Source organism: Eretmochelys imbricata, chromosome 2, assembly GCF_965152235.1.
Source record: "Eretmochelys imbricata isolate rEreImb1 chromosome 2, rEreImb1.hap1, whole genome shotgun sequence".
NCBI classification, from domain to species: domain Eukaryota; kingdom Metazoa; phylum Chordata; order Testudines; family Cheloniidae; genus Eretmochelys; species Eretmochelys imbricata.
This window is the reverse complement of record NC_135573.1, coordinates 190,640,383-190,659,101: the sequence shown is the minus strand read 5'-3', so window position 1 is coordinate 190,659,101 and position 18,719 is coordinate 190,640,383. Positions and strand designations below refer to the sequence as shown.

Below are 18,719 nucleotides of genomic sequence, written 5' to 3'. Positions count from 1 at the left end.
ACTGAATCTGCTTGGTCCCACTCAGTAGAATATCTCATGACTTCCCTAGTATCCATAGCAATGGACCCCAGGGTGACTCATACTGCCAGTTTACGGGCCAGTTTGGGTATGTCTACACTGTAATAAAACGCTTGCGCCAGGCCGGTGTCAGCTGACTCAGGTTCACGGGGCTCAGACTGCAGGGCTATACATTTGCCGTGTAGATGGTTGTGCTGGAGCCTGGACTCTGGGACCCTGTTACCCGGGGTTCTTTCAACCCAAAGCTCTTGGTAACTTTTACTCTGTGCGAGGTGGTGTCAGGAAATAAATCAGGGGAGACATGGCCATCCGACCGATAGATGGCTGGCACAAACAGGACAACAAAAGAGTGCTTTCACTTAAAGCTAAACTTTACTTACTCTCAAGCACTTACACACATGTCCCCAACAGGTTAGTAAAACACCACCAACCCTTGATAATTACTAAAGCTGAGTGTGGCTCTTGAGTGGCACAGCGGCAGGCTTCCGGTGGCCAAATCTTCCGTCTGCCGGTGGGGACTGCAAGATGTATCCAGAGGGAGAGTCCAAAAAGAGTCCAACTACCTCAAACTTTTCTCCCTTATGTATATTTTAGTAATAGAATGACATGTCCCGTAAAGAAAACTTGTTAAGTAAGCAGTTTCAATAGTCAAGCAAGAGGTTCCTTCTGATTATTGGTTAACCAGATATGGGTTTTTCCAGAGTTTGCAGCTTTGAGGCCCCCAGTAGACATTCCTGGGGCACATCCTGATCTTCTAAAATGCATGTTTCAGCCACTTCAACACAATTCTTATCAGGAAGGACGCGGAGTCAAGCTGCCCTCTCCGTGGCACCCAAAGATCCCCGTCCCCTCCTGCCTTAAGCTAAGCCTGCTGACTTGGCCAATTTACAGTCTGCTGACTTGGCTGCTTTTAGCAATAAGCCATAGTGGTTTCAGGCACTTTACTGGTTTGCCAAAGTTTCCCCGTACAACCCCACAAGGAGAGAGGGTTCCCAAGCCCAAATGTCTACACTACAGTATTACACCCTTGCAGCCTGAGCCCTTTGAGCCTGAGTCAGCTGACACAGGACATCCATGGGTGTTTTATTGCGGTGCAGACATATCCTTTGTGGTTGATTTAAGCATTTTCAAACCCCCTGAGGGTTATTAAGCCTCCTCTCTGTGCTTTTTCTGCTTCCCTCAAAACTGTTATAGTTAGCTATCAGTTTAATGACTTCCGATCAAACTTTCAGGCTTTTGTACTGTTCACTCAGATTACCTGATCACACAGTGCTAATGATCCTTTCCTGGCCATAAAGCACTCTATGATCCTTCCAGGAAACCCAGACCATTGTACCACCAAATTCTACCATCCAGATAGGCTGAATTTGGATCTAAGGCACTAGGCCTACATGAACGAAGAATTTGGCACATGGATTCTCAATATTCCAAACTACAGCTATAATTATATAGACATATCAGTGTGGGTGAATTTTTACCCCTGCATGGAGCCCTATCGCTTTCATCCATTGCACTTTCAAAGGTCCACTTGCAGGATCAGAGCTAATGACACTCATAGCAGCTATTCAGCAAATGCCATTATGAAAATCTGAGGCCAAGGGATTTAATTTATTGTTTTAGTATTTTAAGTTAATGTTGTCTGTTAATTTAACAGCCAGGGAAGGTGCCCGTCTGACAGTAACAGTTAGTGAGGTCCTCTGCTTAAACACAGAAAGGGATTAGTATACACAGCCACAGTGGATGCTTTTCTAGCTTCCTCCATTGGTGACTCAACCGTCGTTGGAAGAACTACCTCTGAGGCTTAGACCGTAAGTCAGTCTCCATTTCTAGTCAGAAGCTGCTTGCTCATTCTTTGCGTGCTAACAGCATGGCTCAAACAGAACAAAAAAGGAAAGAGCACATAATGAAACAAGTTTAGCAGCAGCACTTGCACTGGATACAATCTGTGAAAACTTCTCAGTCACAGCATCCAAGCAAACTTGATACCAAATACTAAACTGAAATGAGGACAACATTTTAAACTGATAAATTTATATATAGAAATCAGGAGAACACAAGCATATGAATATTACTAACATTAGGAAAATCTGAAGGAAAACACTTGTATACTGTAACAGGGCTAATAAAACATTTGTTCTGTAAGATGGATGGAGTACTTGTAGAATATGCCCTCAAAATATGATGGATAGATAGCTAATCATACTAAAAAGGTTTCTTATATAGTTCAGCCTGGATGGTACATAAGTAATTTGAGACAATTTGGTATAAATATGAGGATTAGTTTGGTAAAACTGAATACATTCAGGAGTACTATATTGACTGGATCATGACTTCAGAGGAGGCTGGAAAGAGTGATGCATTAAAACATTTTATTTTAGGTAAAAACTTCATATTGCGTGCAGTTTTCTTTTTTTTAGCTCCATGCAATAATCTTTGCAAGGCACATAGTACTCTCACTCTGAGCATGATCAAAGGCAACCACTAGATCAATAAACTAAACAAGACTGGAATATACACTCCATTCTCTCTTAGCTGTATTCTCTTTTAACAGGGAGAGGATCAGTCAGTTCTGCTCTTTACAAGAGAAGAATTTCTCCACCGATGAGATGGATATTTGAGATGTTTAAGATATTTAACCCTTAAATTTTGTGGCAACCCAATCTCTATTTTTGCATCTGCAAATCTGCATCTGCATTCTGTGGGCACAAGTGATAGGATTTAGGAGGGAGATTGTCAAAGGTACAGAGGGGAGTTAGGCAAGCAACCTCCTGTTGACTTTCACTTGGCATTTGACACTTACCTCCACTTTGTGCCTTTGAATATCTCCCCTTAACCATCTATTTTATTTGTGGGATCAATCAGATACTGTAGTTAGATGTCTACATATTCAAATGCAGGGACAAAAATGGAGGCCATTTTTAAAAGCATGACCTTATATAGTTATTTTAGCATTACTAATACTGGGCTAGATTGTGCCATTTAGGCACAACCCATATTATGGACTAATGCAAAAACTCAGAACCCCTCAGAACATGGAGAACAATGACATTCTACCCCATATGTAGCTTCTGCTATATGCCTTTGTAGGGTGCAGCTATCCCCCACCCTGTTGGTTGGCTCTGCTATGCAGTGAGGAGGGAGGTGAAACTACGGCTCCTCCTCCTCTCAGCTTTATTCGGGGCACACTGAGCCCACAAGATAAGCTGGAGGAGACTCTGCCACCCCACAGTACTGGAGTGTAATTCTGCCCAACCTTCACAGATAGTGCAAGGGCAGAGGCTCTTTTTGCCCACTTTACCCTGCACACTTGTATCCATGCTAGGCAGAATCTGGTCCTTTGTGATTGCTGTGAATCTCAGTAAACGTGCTTTACAAAAACGGAACCCTGCTATTGTGAATTGTATTTAAATGGTCAAGATACCTTCTTGTTCTTGTTGCATATATACAGTGCATTGGTTCTCTGTTGTATCAAGGTACTGTAACATATGTGACGAATTTAGATTAGACCAAAAAATTTAGAATTTAGACTAAAAAAAAATGCACAACCCTTTAGATTAGGTGCTGATCACAGAAATAGTTTGCTGTAGTGTTAATTATTTAGTAGTAGATTGGAGATCTTCATTCCTTCCGGATTCCAGTAATTGGATGGTAATGAGAGACCTTGTTTGCTAGACTGGAGGTAGCCTGACTCTTGTGCAAATGATATTATTTGATCTGACAAGGTCAGATTGACATTTGAAATAATTCTTCAGATGAAAGATCTGGAAGTAATGAAGACAGGTGCATTTCTCCAAAGCAGATTGAGGTTACCAAGAATTTTAGCCTTGAAAAAGACACCAAAAGACATTTTACTGCTTTAAAATTCCAATTTTTGTATAAATGAAAAATGGTTTCATACTCTGTTTCTGACTCCAGGAAAATCTGGCCCCACTGAAGTCAAGAGCAAAACTCTCATTAACTTCAGTGGAACCAGGAATTAACCCTGATGTTTTCTTTACTGGTTTATTTTTGAATTACTTAAACCATAAACTTTAATATTGGAAGGTCACCTAGCTTTTTAATACTGAAATATTAGTTTAATCTGAATAGATATGTTTATCAGTCCTGCTTGATAAAACCTATAGGAAGCAAAAAATTGGTTTCTGGAATTAGCTCCTAGTTTTAATGTTTACAACAGTTTATTAATGTAATTGTATTACTTATTAGTCAGTTTTTGGTGTCCAGCAATAAACATTTTACAAAAGAACTCCTCATCTACTGTGTTTTTACCTTCTATACATAAACAGCAAATACTAGGGGGGAAAAACCAAAAGTCTGTTGTATCATGAGTAATATGTATTAGAATGTACAACTTTTCCGGTCCTCACCATTTCCTCCTGCAATTAGACCCTTGGAATTTCCAATGTAATAATAGAACAGTGAGTTCTATTTTAACTTTTTCAAACTTCTGTGACTACAAGTTATCCATCAATTTCACCAAAGTGATACCATCTTCCCATTAGCACTATTTCATAATGGTGGTCCACATTTTTCTGACTGCTACTTTGAATAATAAGAATACTTGGTCATTTAAAATGTTTTACCCAATTATGGGACATGATGAATACTGTATATGACAAGGACAAGGATAGTAGAAAATGGAAACTAGATCCCATTATTTTAGGGGGTTTTATAAATGTTAACTAGACTAATACATCCAAAGCCTACTTGAGAGCATTCAATAAATAAATAAACCTAGCTCTTATATGGCACTTTTCATCAGCTGCTTTAAAAAACAGTGTTACTAAGGGAATGCAATATAAGGACAGGTTTCAGAGTAACAGTCGTGTTAGTCTGTATTCGCAAAAAGAAAAGGAGTACTTGTGGCACCTTAGAGACTAACCAATTTATTTGAGCATAAGCTTTCGTGAGCATCCGATGAAGTGAGCTGTAGCTCACGAAAGCTTATGCTCAAATAAATTGGTTAGTCTCTAAGGTGCCACAAGTACTCCTTTTCTTTTTGCAAATATAAGGACAAACACTCGAATTCAAAGTTTTTTCAAAAACTTTTACTTCTGTCCTCAGTTATATTAGGGACACTACTGCAATGCTGCCCTAAAGCTGCTGTAGACGACTATGGGAAAATCACCTCATCACAGAGGAATCCTCTGATTCATACAGCAGGCTCCACAGAGCTCCTACAGCATATTCTAGCATAGGCATGGGAAGTAGGAGTGTGGGGGATACTGCAACATCCCCAAGTTTTGTGTGGGGTCCCGGCTGCTGGCCCTGTGCCTGGCTGCTGCCCAGGATACCAGCTGCCAGTCCTGCACCCTGGGTCCTGGCTGCTGGTCCTGTGGCTGGGGTCCCGGCTGTCGGCTCCGGGACTTGGCTGCCAGCTCTGTGCCTGGGACTCAGCTCCCGGCCTGCATGAGGGGTCCTGGCTGTCGGCCCCACAGCCGGGGCTCCGCTTCTGACCCCACACCCAGGGCTCCGCTCCTGGCCCTGGCCCAGGGTTCTGCACCCGTCCCCAGCTGTGGCCCCAGCCTTGGCCCCCTTACCCCGTCCGTGTCCCCCCCTCCCGAAGCCATGGCCCTGCTCCTGGACTCAGCTTTAGGGGACACTGAGGGATGTGGACGGGGTAAGGGGGTTGCAGCTCAGCACCCCCACTCTAAAACTGTTCCAGCACCACTGTATTCCAGGGACAGCATGTGGAAAGCAGATGATGGAGGGAGGGCATGTCTGGTGTATTCTTATACCACAACCATCCTCAGCTGCTATCAGAAGTGAAAGGTTTCAGAGTAACAGCCATGTTAGTCTGTATTTGCAAAAAGAAAAGGAGTACTTGTGGCACCTTAGAAGACTAACCAATTTATTTGAGCATAAGCTTTTGTGATAGCTCACGAAAGCTTATGCTCAAATAAATTGGTTAGTCTCTAAGGTGCCACAAGTACTCCTTTTCTTTTTATCAGAAGTGAAAGTAAGCCAGTACAGTCCAATGGGGCATACCAGCAAGAGCCGGTACGCCGTGCCGGACCGGCTTCCCCAGGCTGGCGACTTAAAGGGCCTGGGGCTCCCTGCAGCGTCTGGAGCCCTGGGCCTTTTAAATCACTTCCCGAGCCCCGCTGCTGGACCCCTGGGGTAGCGGCGGCAGCGCTCCAGCGGTGATTTAAAGGGCCCAGGGCACCCCGCAGCGACCGGAGCCCCGGGCCCTTTAAAGCGCCGCCCAAGCCCTGCTGCTGGAGCCCCGGGGTAGCGGCGGCAGGGCTCCGGGAGTGATTTAAAGGGCCAGCGGCTCCTGGCCACTGCTACCGCAGTGGAGCCCCAGGCCCTTTAAATCGCCGCCTGAGCCCCAGGGTAACGGCGGCAGCCGGGAGACCCTAGGACTCCATCAGCAATTTAAAGGACCCAGAGCTCCGCTGTGGTTGCGGCGGCCAGAGCCCCGAGCCCTTTAAATCGCCCCTGAGCCCCGAGGCTCCTAGCCGCCTCTGCAGCTGGTACCTCCGGGGGTGATTTAAAGGGCCTGGGGCGCTGGTTGAGGCCACGCCCCCTGCTCAGGACTCCAGTATACCGGTAAGTCCTTTAAGTTACTTTCACCCCTGGCTGCTATACTCACCCCCAACCTCAGCTGGCAGCCTGTATAATTTAAGGTTTCAGAGTAACAGCCGTGTTAGTCTGTATTCGCAAAAAGAAAAGGAGTACTTGTGGCACCTTAGAGACTAACCAATTTATTTGAGCATGAGGTTTTGTGAGCTACAGCTCACTTCATCAGATGCATACCGTGGAAACTGCAGCAGACTTTATATATACACAGAGAATATGAAACAATACCTCCTCCCACCCCACTGTCCTGCTGGTAATAGCTTATCTAAAGTAATCATCAGGTTAGCTTATCTAAAGTAATCATCAGGTTAGGCCTAACCTGATGATTACTTTAGATAAGCTATTACCAGCAGGACAGTGGGGTGGGAGGAGGTATTGTTTCATATTCTCTGTGTATATATAAAGTCTGCTGCAGTTTCCACGGTATGCATCTGATGAAGTGAGCTGTAGCTCACAAAAGCTCATGCTCAAATAAATTGGTTAGTCTCTAAGGTGCCACAAGTACTCCTTTTCTTTTTGTATAATTTAAATGAGCCCTCAGGGTTAACATTAATTTTAGGGTTAACTATATTCATATTTTTATTACTTTCTACCCCATCTTCCTAAAAAAACTGCCATAGATAATTAAAAAGTTGCTTCGGTCTGATGGACTGTTGATTTTACAGCGTGCCTTGCATTGGTTGAGTGCAATCCACCACTTCTCAGGTATCTGCATTTTGATGGTGCTGTATGTAACTGTGACACAACCTGGCAGCTCTTATTTATGAAAAACATAAACTGAACTCAACAGAAGTACAGATTGCTCGGTCAGGCCCATAGACTGAAATGTGGTAGAGGACAGGGTGTGAAAAATGGAGGGAGCCATGATTATTGTGGGCATGTCAATGTTTGAGGCCTCACCCCAAGCAGTCACAAATCAACAATCACACTCCCAAAAATCATACGGTTGGATTAAAACACATGGAGACCTAAGAAATAATGCACATGGACATCTTCCATTCAGCTTCTGTGTAACTATGAACTGATTTTACAGACCAAACCTTCCACCCGCCCACACCATCCTCACCCCCAAAAGGTTCTCCCCAGTCCACCCATAACCGTCTCCCCCTCCAGTTCTCACAGCCTCCTTCTCCAACCCTACCCAGTTCTGCTCCCCACCACTGAACCTCCCTCGCTTCTCCAGCCCCCCCCTGTACCCCACCCACTCACTGACCCCTCTCCCAGCCCCTCCCCTGTGTCCTGCCCTCACACTGAGGCCTCCCCAGCCCCTCCCCTTTGTGCCCCGCCCACTCGCTGACCCCTCTCCCAGCCCCTCCCCTGTGTCCTGCCCTCACACTGAGGCCTCCCCAGCCCCTCTCCTCTGTGCCCCGCCCACTCTCCGACTCCTCCCCATCCCCCTGTGCCCCGCCCACTCACTGAGCCCTCTCCAGCCCCTCCCCCTGTGTCCCACCGACTCACTGAGCCCTCCCCCAACCCCCCCGTGGCTTGCCCACTCACCGCTGCTCTCCGATTTGCGCATGCGCACGCAGGCGACTGCTTGGTGAGGGAGGGGCGGTTTCGCGACGGGAAAAGGGAGGGCGAGAGTCAGCTGACAGGGTCTCGTGATAGTGTGGGAACTGACTGTGCTTGCGCACAGAAGGCGTTTCGCTGCCGGAGTGAAAATGGCGGCCTCCAGCGCGAGACTCTGAGGGAGTTCAGGGAAACGGGGCGCAGCAGCGGCAGCCTAGGCGCTGCGCTCGGCGACGGCAGCAGCTTCCGGGTCTGCCCGCCGCCGTTATCTTCAGCGTTGGTTGCGGCCGGGCGGCAGCCAGGCTGGGGGAGTCCGGGCAGCGCAGCTCTTCGGCCAGGTAAATCCCTCGGGTCTCAGCGTCTGCGTGGAGCAGCGGGATCCCGGGGTGTCCGGCCCGCGCCTGGCTCGCTCGGAGCGTGTGTGGGTCAATGCTCCGTGCCCTGCCGGCAGCTCGGGAACGGCCGGGGAGGCTGTGACACCCCCTCCCGACCCCGGTCACTGACTCCCTCCTGTCACACACACTCACCGGTATCCACCCCTCCCTGCCGCGGGGGAGGCTGTCATACCCCCGCCCTGGCACCTCTCTCCTCCTGCCCCATTTGGAGGGGGGTGGCATAGAGGAGGCTCGTACACACCTCCTGCATCACTTGGAGGAGGATGGCACTGGGGAGCACCTAGCAAAATCCTCTTTCTTCCTTCTCTTCTCTTCTCTCCTCTTCCCCCACTCCCCTAAAGAGGCTGTGACGTCTGCCAAAAACTCCTCCCCAACTTATCGTCTCCCCTGATGCCTGGAAAAAGGAAACACACACAGCAAAATCTGCTCCTCCTTGTGTTGGCTGAATCAGTTTCCTCCCCGAGGAGAGGAGTTAGTGGAGACTTGGCAAAATCTGCATCATCTTCTTCAGGGGAGACTAATAACCACTCTTAACGTTCATTTTTACGATTTATCTCTTTCCCTCTCCCACCACTGCAAGATCAAAATCTTTGGACACCATGGTGCACTCTAGAAATAACCTGAGGGTGGGTCACTTATTGGTGGGGGGGTCCTTAACGGGAAACTGGACTTCAGGCTTCAGCAGTAGCTCTGAAAAGAACAAGCTAGAGAAATGTAATTTAGTTCATATGGTCTACCCAGAAATGTGTGTTCTCCCTTCAATCCTGATGCGGTTGCATCCCTTCCTACATCAAATGTTCCAGGTCATCTGCCTTTAAATGTGACTTAAGTTTGTTCAGCTTTTCCACTGTGAACTGTAGATGATGATGGAGGGTGAGAATCTGCTCTTGCTCTTAGGAACTGTTGCGCTCCATTTCAGGGAAAAAATTTGTCTAGGGGATGTGAAATAATGGGAATTGAGACTAAATAAAATTTTCATACACAACTAAATCCTCCATTATTTGAGGGAACTACAAATACTGCTTGAAGATTAATCTGAAAGACATCTCTTTTGTGCCCCTCCCCTCTTCCTTGCACATGAATTAGACTTTTGTCAGCAAGTCTGAGAAGATAAAATTGCGTAAATGTTTCTCCTTTTGGTGTTAATGATTATTTCAGGAAGTCTGTTTTCCTGTTTCCCTTCTTCAGTCTTGTAAATGTTGAGTCTCTGCTTCAGTTTATTTTTAGGAAAGATTTAAGTTTTGGGGATAAATTATTTGTTTCGGTTTGTGGTGGTGGTATCTGTGTTCAGTGTGAAGTGTAGGGGGTGGGGAGCATGAGTGATTCTGGTTTCACCCATGAACTTCAAATCGAGGGGATGTGAGGAGCTATTGCTCTCGCTATCTGTTTAACCACTACTTCATTTAGTAGCAGCATTTTGCCAGTGCTCATTTCTAAAAATAATTTTAAAAAGTATACTGGGTTTTAGCCCAGGTGAGTTCATTAACTTGAAGCTTGATCTAATCTGTGTTTGCTGTAGGGGGCCAAATGCTAAACCACAACATCAGTAATACATTTGGGTGAACACTGAAACTTCTTTGATAAATCATGTTCAACAACTTGCTGCAAATGGAAAGATAATGCTTAAAGTTTCATAAACTAAACCCTTTCCCCACATAACCTATGAACATTTTTCCAAATTATTTTCTTCTCTTTGCTGCTGCTCTCATTCTCCTTAAGTCTCCATAAAGCAGCTTAGTTTTAAAAACCAATAAATCAAGTATGTATGTTTGACTGGTCCCTCTGAATGGTCTAGGGTTATACTTTCCATGTACTTACTTGATGATTCAGTCCCTGAGACAAGTATCTTCAGAATGTTTAAACTCTTGGCATTTCAGAAACAGTTCTTCTTAATGGTCAAAATTTCAGATTTGACTTTAGTGATATCAAACTAAGCAGGAGATCTGATGAGAATCACTTTAAAAAAACTTCAGATCTTACTTTAATAAGTTCATCCATAAATCTTAATCAATACTCCTCTATAAACCTTAATTTCTAATATGTATAAATGAATAACTTCATAGTAACAAAGGCTTAATTTATGAGGCCTATATAGATGTTAGTTAAAAAATCTGAAACATTTAAGCAAATTTTGGAATGTATCACTACAACTTAAATTAATTATGGAAAATTCACAACTCTGTACCTCCTCTTAAATAAAAAAAAATCCACACTGCAGTCCTCTTCCTGCCTCCAAACAACTAAATTTGTAATGTTCATTATTCATAAATATCTATTTAAGATCATATTTAGGGTACCATAAACAGTTCGTTTGGATTTAGATATTTAATAATCCTTGCAGGGTAGGAGATAGACTTAGAAGGTTCCAGCCCACATCTTTTGACAAACATCTGTTTACCTGGAATGAACTCATAGTCTGTATTTTGACTCTCCTAATTTAAACCGAGTCAAGGGTCAACTATACAGACCCTTTTAGAAAACCTATTCCTATCCTCTCCCTCAGTTTCTTCACTTAAGCCTCTTTCCAGCTGGTCTCCATTCTCTACTCCATCCTCTGATCAGTCTTGCCTCCCTTCTTTTGTTACTCCTTTTAGGTAATCCCTTCCTGTCTTCCCTTGTCTCCCACTCATGCCTTACAGTACACTTTATAAATCTCACCCCAATATTAATTACATAATAAAAAATTGTTGTACAAATATGATACCTGCAAACCATTGGCTCTGCTTGTATGTTGCCCTTTCCCCACCCTGTTTCTGACTTGTGTATTTAGATTGTATACTCTTTTTGAAGAGCACCATCTTATTCTTTGGGGTCCTGCAGTGGTAGGCACTGTACAATCTTAGTAGGCCCCTACTTGGTACTGTAATGCAAATACTAAACATGTCACTTTGAGATACAAAAGATTGAAATAGCATAGAAATAGGCTTTTTGGGAGTTCAAAAAAAAATAGTTTCACTGGTGGTTCAAATTTAGTTAAAGTTCAAGTGCATGAGTAATTTATGCTCGAGAACTCTTCCATTGAATTCAGTGGAACTACTCATGAATGTGAAGTACTTACATTTGAGTGTTTGGAGGATCAGGGCCCTAGTTTCTAACCATGGTATTAGATAAATGAGTTATCAGCAGCCTTCTTTTTCTAAAATAAAAACCTAAACAAAGATCCCTTTCCACTCTTAGCCAACACCTGATGGTGTCCAGTGTTGCAAAATTAAAATGGAACAGAAGGGTTAAAATTAGTGATGGTTTGTATAGGTGCAACCCACTGGTGAGTGTTTTATATAAAAATCTTAAGTCAGGGAACACGCAACTTTTAAACTCTGTTGGACCCTTTGTAGTAGACACATGAAACTAGTATCTTACTAACTCAGTACTGTATGCAGTGCAAGAAAAATGCAAATCTCACTTTTCCCAACGTTTCATTCATTCTTACAATACTGTAACTGCAAAATATTGCTAAATAAACTTTCTTGTTCTTGCTGGAAGCTTGTTTAACTTCCATACAGTGGTTTACAAAACCTGGAGGGTGCTTTAGAAAATGCCTGTGGACACAAGTGGGGTATTCCATACTTCACTTTAACAAAAATAAAACAACTAGATGCCATGTTGAAGATGGTGTAGGTGATAGCACTACTATTACATGCAACTGAGCTAGGTTTTCAGTAGTTTTCTGGTCTCCAACACTTAATGCGGTGGATAATTATATGGATTACAGTGGTTCCTAAAAGCACCTGTCCCGATCAGATCCCAGTTGTGCTTTAGGCACTGAAGAAACCTACTGAAAGAAAGTGTTAAAGACTGGCAACAGTGAAGCTTTGCTTTTGGACAAAAAGGCTGAACATTTCTGATATTAAGATAATCTCCTGTGAGATTAAAACCTTTTTTGTAACTGACAAGATGCAACAGGTGAATGTAACTACTGGATGCAGGGGAGGGAGGATAAGATAATAAAATGAGCATGATCTTGTAGTGACTCTATGCAAAATAGTGCACCCCTACTTAGCTGTTATCACCAGGTTAGGATGCTAGAACTAAATTGCCTATTATGGATGTATATAATGCAGTGTGACACACCTATGCTTTGGTAAATTAGTCTGTGTCATGTACTTATATTGCCCCCATTATTATAGGGCTGCTCTTGGTTAATGCTGTAAATCGACCTAAGTTACACTACTTCGGTTACAAAACTGAAGTCTGCACCATGCTGTGTCAACGGGAGGCACTCTTCCACCAACTTACTTTCCGCCTCTCGGATTTAGCCATAAGTATAGACCGGCCCATAGTATCTGAGCAACTCACAATCTTCAAAATACCTTAGCCTTGCAGGTGGGGAAGGTACAGCTACAATTCTTCCATATTCTCACTCGAGATCTATGAGGCACTGAGAGTCTGCTTTCCAGAGAACTTTTTGTCTAGTGACAGTTCCCCTCTCAGTTCTTGCTGAGTTGGTAGGAAGCTTAAAATTGGAAAATGAATTCTGTGTCCTCAAAGAATCATAGAAAAGTAGAGCTGGAAGAGACCTTGAGCGGTCATCTAATCCATCCCCTTCTACTGAGACAGTGACAGGTATATTTAGACCATCCCTGCCAGGTGTTCAAAACCTCCAGTGGCAGGGATTCCACAACTAACTGGGAAACCTGCTCAAGTGCTTAATTATCTGTAGATTAGATATTAGGAAAAATTAACTGTTTTAAAATCTCCTTGCTTGTCAGTAGTCTGGAGTAGCAAACAGTCCATATCAAGGCCAGATAAACTTATGTTGGAGGTTTTTTCCCCCACGAAGGTGTGTGTGTGTGTGTGTGTGTATATATATATATATATATATATATATATATATATATATATATATACCTTTTACATTCAGAAAACAGTTGCTGTGGATGGCTCCAAAAGACTGTTCTAGTATTTATGTACAGAAAACCTTAGTAAAACTGCTAAGTAACCCAGTAGCAAACATTTGTGTGAGCAATTTATGGCTGTTTGATATTTTCATTAAAATAATAAAGAATAATATAAAAGTTGTAACATGCTGAGACAAAAGCCAGAAAAATCAAAATGATCTATAACTCAGTCTTCAATTCACTAACTCGGTTCTCATTATCTTGACTTTTATTGGCTTCTGTCAATAGGTGCTTGAATAAATAAGTTAATATTTCTGGAGTAAGTTGCCCATAGGCCATGTAACCTGAATATTTCTCTTAAAATGTGCTGTTTGGTAAGATTGAAAGAATGGATGTATGTAGCCAGAGGTGTATTAAACAAATGATTCATCGTCTCTTGAGCTGATTCATGGTTAGGAATATATCAATTTGATGAATGTCATTGAACTGCTTTAATATCAGTGGGAGCTGTGAAGAACTCCATAGATTGTTCCCTAAGCTAATATTCCAGCATAGATACTGTTCAACTGTTGGATACTGTTTGATAGAGATGAGAATATTAGACTACTTCATGGTGTTGCGTCTCTGCTTTAGTAAAATATTTCCTATAGTTTACTCTTGATTCTACTTGTGATTTTAAGTACTTGCTTGTCTAAGGCAAATTAGAAATGTAAATAACAAATCAAGTGTATAGTTACATGTTCATAGGTATGCATGTAGGCTTACAGGAATAGGACTTTGCCTGCCTGGCTCCTGCCCCGAGGAGCTTACAACCTAAATGATCAATGACACTGAGTAATGGCAAGAAAATTGTGAACGCTAATGTTTTGATACTATCCAAATGGATAAAATAGAGAATGCCTACTTCTCTGAAAAGTGGCCTTAAGAATTGCAAGAAATTCACAGATCTGCAGTGCTTAATCTTATCACTAATTCATACTAAGATATACATGCATAAAAAATACAGGCAAATCAGACCTCATTATACTGGCACTTCAATTCAGGTGTATTTATTTTTCTATGCTCGCCCATAAATAGGGCATGTATTACTTTTCATGACTCTAAATTCTCTTTTTGTAAGGTGTAACATTTTCAAAAGTAACTTAGGCTCCTAAGTCCCATTGACTTCCAATGAATTAAGTGCTGAAGTCACTTTTGAAAATGGGATTTAGGCTTCTGAGTCATTTAAGTGCTTTCTTTTTTTAAGGAACAGTGCCCCCATATTCCTCATCAGGTTTGGTACTGCATAGCTAGTAATGATATAATGCCTTTTTTTCCATTCAGGAGTTATAAAACTTTCTCTGCGTGGAGCACACTTATGCGCAGAGACCTTTGTTTAATTCAGGCTGGCCTGTCCTTTCATTCGTGATTGTGTAACATCCCTGTAATTGCTTCCACAGAAAAGCAGTTCTTTCCTGATACTAAACTTTTTAGCTGTCTTCTAATGCCACTTATGATTGGGGGATTGTTGTGCTGACTTCACCTAATTTACCTTGCAGTAAAACTAAAGTGCCTTGTCTTCATTGTATTTTTAGCTTGGAATAGCTCGCTCATGTTAGTTACCACCAGGTAAAATATACACCTCTTTCAGCAGTGAAGATGTGATCTTAGTGTCTCTAGTATCTTTTAGCGTTTAACTGCTGTGATAGGTGGCATAGGAAACCAAAAGTCTAGTTCGTTGTGGTAACCTAGTTTAAAACGTAGTTTAAATTGAGTATTTGAAAGTAAATGTTCTAAATACTACGTAATTAGATACTATATAAGATAAGTTGGTGACCATTAAATTTCTCTAATCTTCCTTCCTCAGTTTTTTCCGTCAAATATGCTCAGTTAACAAGTAAAAATGCTGTCATCTTTGATCCAGACTCATCCTAGAGTTGGAAAATAGAGCTGTTCCCTCCCCTTTAGTGCTCTCATCACTAAATGAGGGTTATCAAGTGGTTTTAAAAAAAATTGTGACTAATCATGCCATTAATTGCAATGTTAATAATAGAATATCATTTATTTAAATAGTTTTGGATGTTTTCTACATTTTCAAATATATTTCAATTACAAGAGAGAATACAAAGTATACAGTACTCCCTTTATATTTTTATTACAAATATTTGCACTGTAAAAAACAAAAGAAATAGTATTTTTCAATTCACCTAATACAAGCACTGTAGTGCAATCTCTTTATCATGAAAGTTGAACTTACAAATATAGAATGATGTATAAAAAAAACCCTGCATTCAAGAATAAAACAATGTAAAACCTACAAGTCTATTCAGTCATACTTCTTGTTCAGCCAATCGCTCAGACAAACAAGTTTGTTTACATTTGCAGGAGATAATGCTGCCTGCTTCTTGTTTACAATGTCACCTGAAAGTGAGCACAGGTGTTTGCATGGCACTGTTGTAGCCGGTGTCGCAAGATATTTACATGCCAGATGCGCTAAAGATTCATGTCTCTTCGTGTTTCAGCCACCATTCCAGAGGACATGACATGCATCCATGCTGATGATGATGGGTTCTGCTCAATAACAATCCAAAGCAGTGAGGACCAACGCATGTTCATTTTAATCATCTGAGTCAGATGCTACTGGCAGATGGCTGATTTTCTTTTTTTGGTGGTTCGGGTTCTATAGTTTCCGCATCAGAGTGTTGGTCTTTTTTAAGACTTCTGAAAGCATGCTCCACACCTCATCCCTCTTAGATTTTGGAAGGCACTTCAGATTCTTAAACCTTGGGTCGAGTGCTGTAGCTATCTTTAGGAATCTCACATTGGTACCTTCTTTGCATTTTGTCAAATCAGCAGTGGAAGTGTTCTTAAAATGAACAACGTGCTGAGTCATCATCTGAGACTACTATAAAATGAAATATATGGCAGACTGCAGGTAAAACAGAGCCGGAGACATACAATTCTTCCTCAAGGAGTCACAAATTTTAATTAACGCTTTTTTTAAAATGAGTATCATCAGCGTGGAAGCATGTCCTTTGGAATGGTGGCCAAAGCATGAAGGGGCACACGAATGTTTAGCATATCTGGCACATAAATACCTTGCAATGCCGGCTACAAAAGTCCCATGCGAATGCCTGTTCTCGCTTCTTGGTGACATTGTAAATAAGAAGTGGGTTGCATTATCTCCTGTAAATGTAAACAAGCTTGTTTGTCTTAGCGACTGGCTGAACAAGAAGTAGGACTGAGGGAACTTGTAGGCTCTAAAGTTTTGCTTTTTGTTTTTGAGTGCAGTTATATAACAAATCCACATTTGTAAGTTGCACTTTCATGATAGAGATTGCAGTGCTGTACTTGTATGAGGTGAATTGAAAAATATTATTTAATTTTTACAGTGCAAATATTTGTAAAAAAATATAAAGTGAGCAATGTACACTTTGTATTGTGTTGTAATTAAAATTAATATATCTGAAAACATAGAAAATCATCCAAAAATATTGAATGAATTTCAATCAGTATTCTATTAACAGTGATTAAAACAGCAGTTAATCACGATTAATTTTTTTTGAGTTAGTTGCCTGAGTTAACTGTGGCTAATCGGCAGCCGTACTAATATTCTGCAAGTTTAGTTAAATTGTATTGATGAGCAGGAGCTGCTTACTCTTCCATAGCTGTAGTTTGCAAAGGTAAACAGAGCGAAATTACCTTAGCCAGTTAAGAAAACAGATGTCATCTCTACTTAACATACTTGATTTTGTGTACTCTGAATCATATCAGACAATAAAACTAAATTTGCTTTCTTCTTTGCAAAGTTACTAAAGTGGGGATTGTTTTCTGTGCACTGTCAGTGTGCATACAGTAATACTAGTATCTTAAGCATATCGGAGTAATGCAATATTGTCTGCTCTTAGATCATTACATGCTGGTAATAGGGAGGAGAAGAAATGAATACTTAAGTGCTCTGCACTCAGTAAATAGTTGAAAACCATATTCCTTCAAGTAGCTAAATCTGAGCAGCGGTAAGGTATCTCAGGAGGTCTTAAGTTGCAAACAAACCTGAGTGAAAGATAAATGAATTTAATCCTTTTATCACATGTATTTTAGACCATATTGGTGATTAGTGATTGTATTTGGTCTTAAGATCATAAGTATTAACATGAGATTTATTTTGTTTCAGGTCTGGGCACAAAATGAATATAATTAGGGAAAATAAAGATCTTGCTTGTTTCTACACAACAAAACATTCGTGGAGGGGAAAGTAAGTTTTAAATCTATTACTTTGTATCATATCCATACAAAATACTGTCATGTCTAGTCAAAATAGCTATCTAATCTGTTTATGATCTCTAATTGTGTACTCAAGTCTTTAAAAATGTTGTGGAGCTGAAGGCTCATGTTACTGTAAAGTCCCTGCTCTGACTGCCTCTTCAGAAGCCAGAACTACTACTATTTAACCATCTGCTCAGCCTGCCTTCATCCACTTCTGTTCCAATCTCTTCTCTCTATTGTAGGTTTCCCAGTTTTCAAGAGAACACCTCTGGGCTATGCTGTCTGATTGTCTTAGTTCTGTTGCACTAGTGAGATTAAAAAAGTGATGAGTCAAAGTATTTTAAATTACATAAATTGAAAATTTAGTAAGTCTCTAACTAGTACCTGAAGATTTAGAAACTGCCTTTTCATGAGTCTGTTTTTTTTCTTCATTTCCCTTTTAATGGATGAGCTCACTAGTCTGTCCTTCTTCTTGGACTGTATTATTATGGGTTAACTGCTGAACTACTAATGGAGATTATTTTGGGAACACCTGTTCTAATGTATTGTAGTCCATCTTAAATCTTTTTCACTAAGTAATGCACAAAACCTTCCACTATTGCTGACACAGTAGTGGATCTGAACTGGTCTTAGTGAAGGTGGGAGCCTTACCATACATGTTACTCCAGTATTTGTCTTCAATACCATAAATTAAATATAAGTAAGTCTGAGTTGGAAACTGTTGCCAGAGCTCAAGAGCAGCATATCGGTGTGTTAGGCACTGATGCAGCTAAAGTAGTGTTGGCAATAGCAGCAAATCTTTGTAAAAATTCCATATTGTAGACTAGGCTTTAAGGATGTGTGGCTTACCATTTACGAGCCAAGCAGAGACATGGCAAATTTTCAGTGTATAATTTCCATGTGCCGTCATGCTGTGGATGTTTTTTTGGATACTAAAGCGAAATGTAATGTTGTGTATGAGGGTTTAGCAAATACAAGTCACAATTCAAAGTGCAATAGTCATTAACTTTGTTTGTTGATTCTGGTTTTAAAATCAAACTTTACTTTAATTCAGTCTTTGTCATATAAGTTGCCTTGTCTATTTTTAAAAGCAAACAATTATCCACTTAAGCGTGCTGCTTAGAATGTTTTG

The 18,719-nt window shown here is 41.5% G+C and overlaps 2 protein-coding genes across 2 annotated transcripts in view; both read left to right on the top strand.

The window, feature by feature from the left end:
* The window catches only part of LOC144260176 (prostatic acid phosphatase-like), a 61,432-nt gene extending 48,613 nt beyond the window's left edge, over positions 1-12,819 (top strand). Inside the window, exons 11-12 of the mRNA XM_077808731.1 lie at positions 8,240-8,447; positions 12,632-12,819. Of these exons, the coding sequence (XP_077664857.1) occupies positions 8,240-8,447; positions 12,632-12,819 (396 nt within the window). The remainder of the gene's footprint in view (positions 1-8,239; positions 8,448-12,631) is intronic.
* The window catches only part of DNAJC13 (DnaJ heat shock protein family (Hsp40) member C13), a 106,511-nt gene continuing 96,028 nt past the window's right edge, over positions 8,237-18,719 (top strand). The window contains exons 1-2 of the mRNA XM_077811179.1: positions 8,237-8,447; positions 17,496-17,576. Coding sequence (XP_077667305.1) covers positions 17,509-17,576 — 68 coding nt within the window. The 5' untranslated portion in view covers positions 8,237-8,447; positions 17,496-17,508. The remainder of the gene's footprint in view (positions 8,448-17,495; positions 17,577-18,719) is intronic.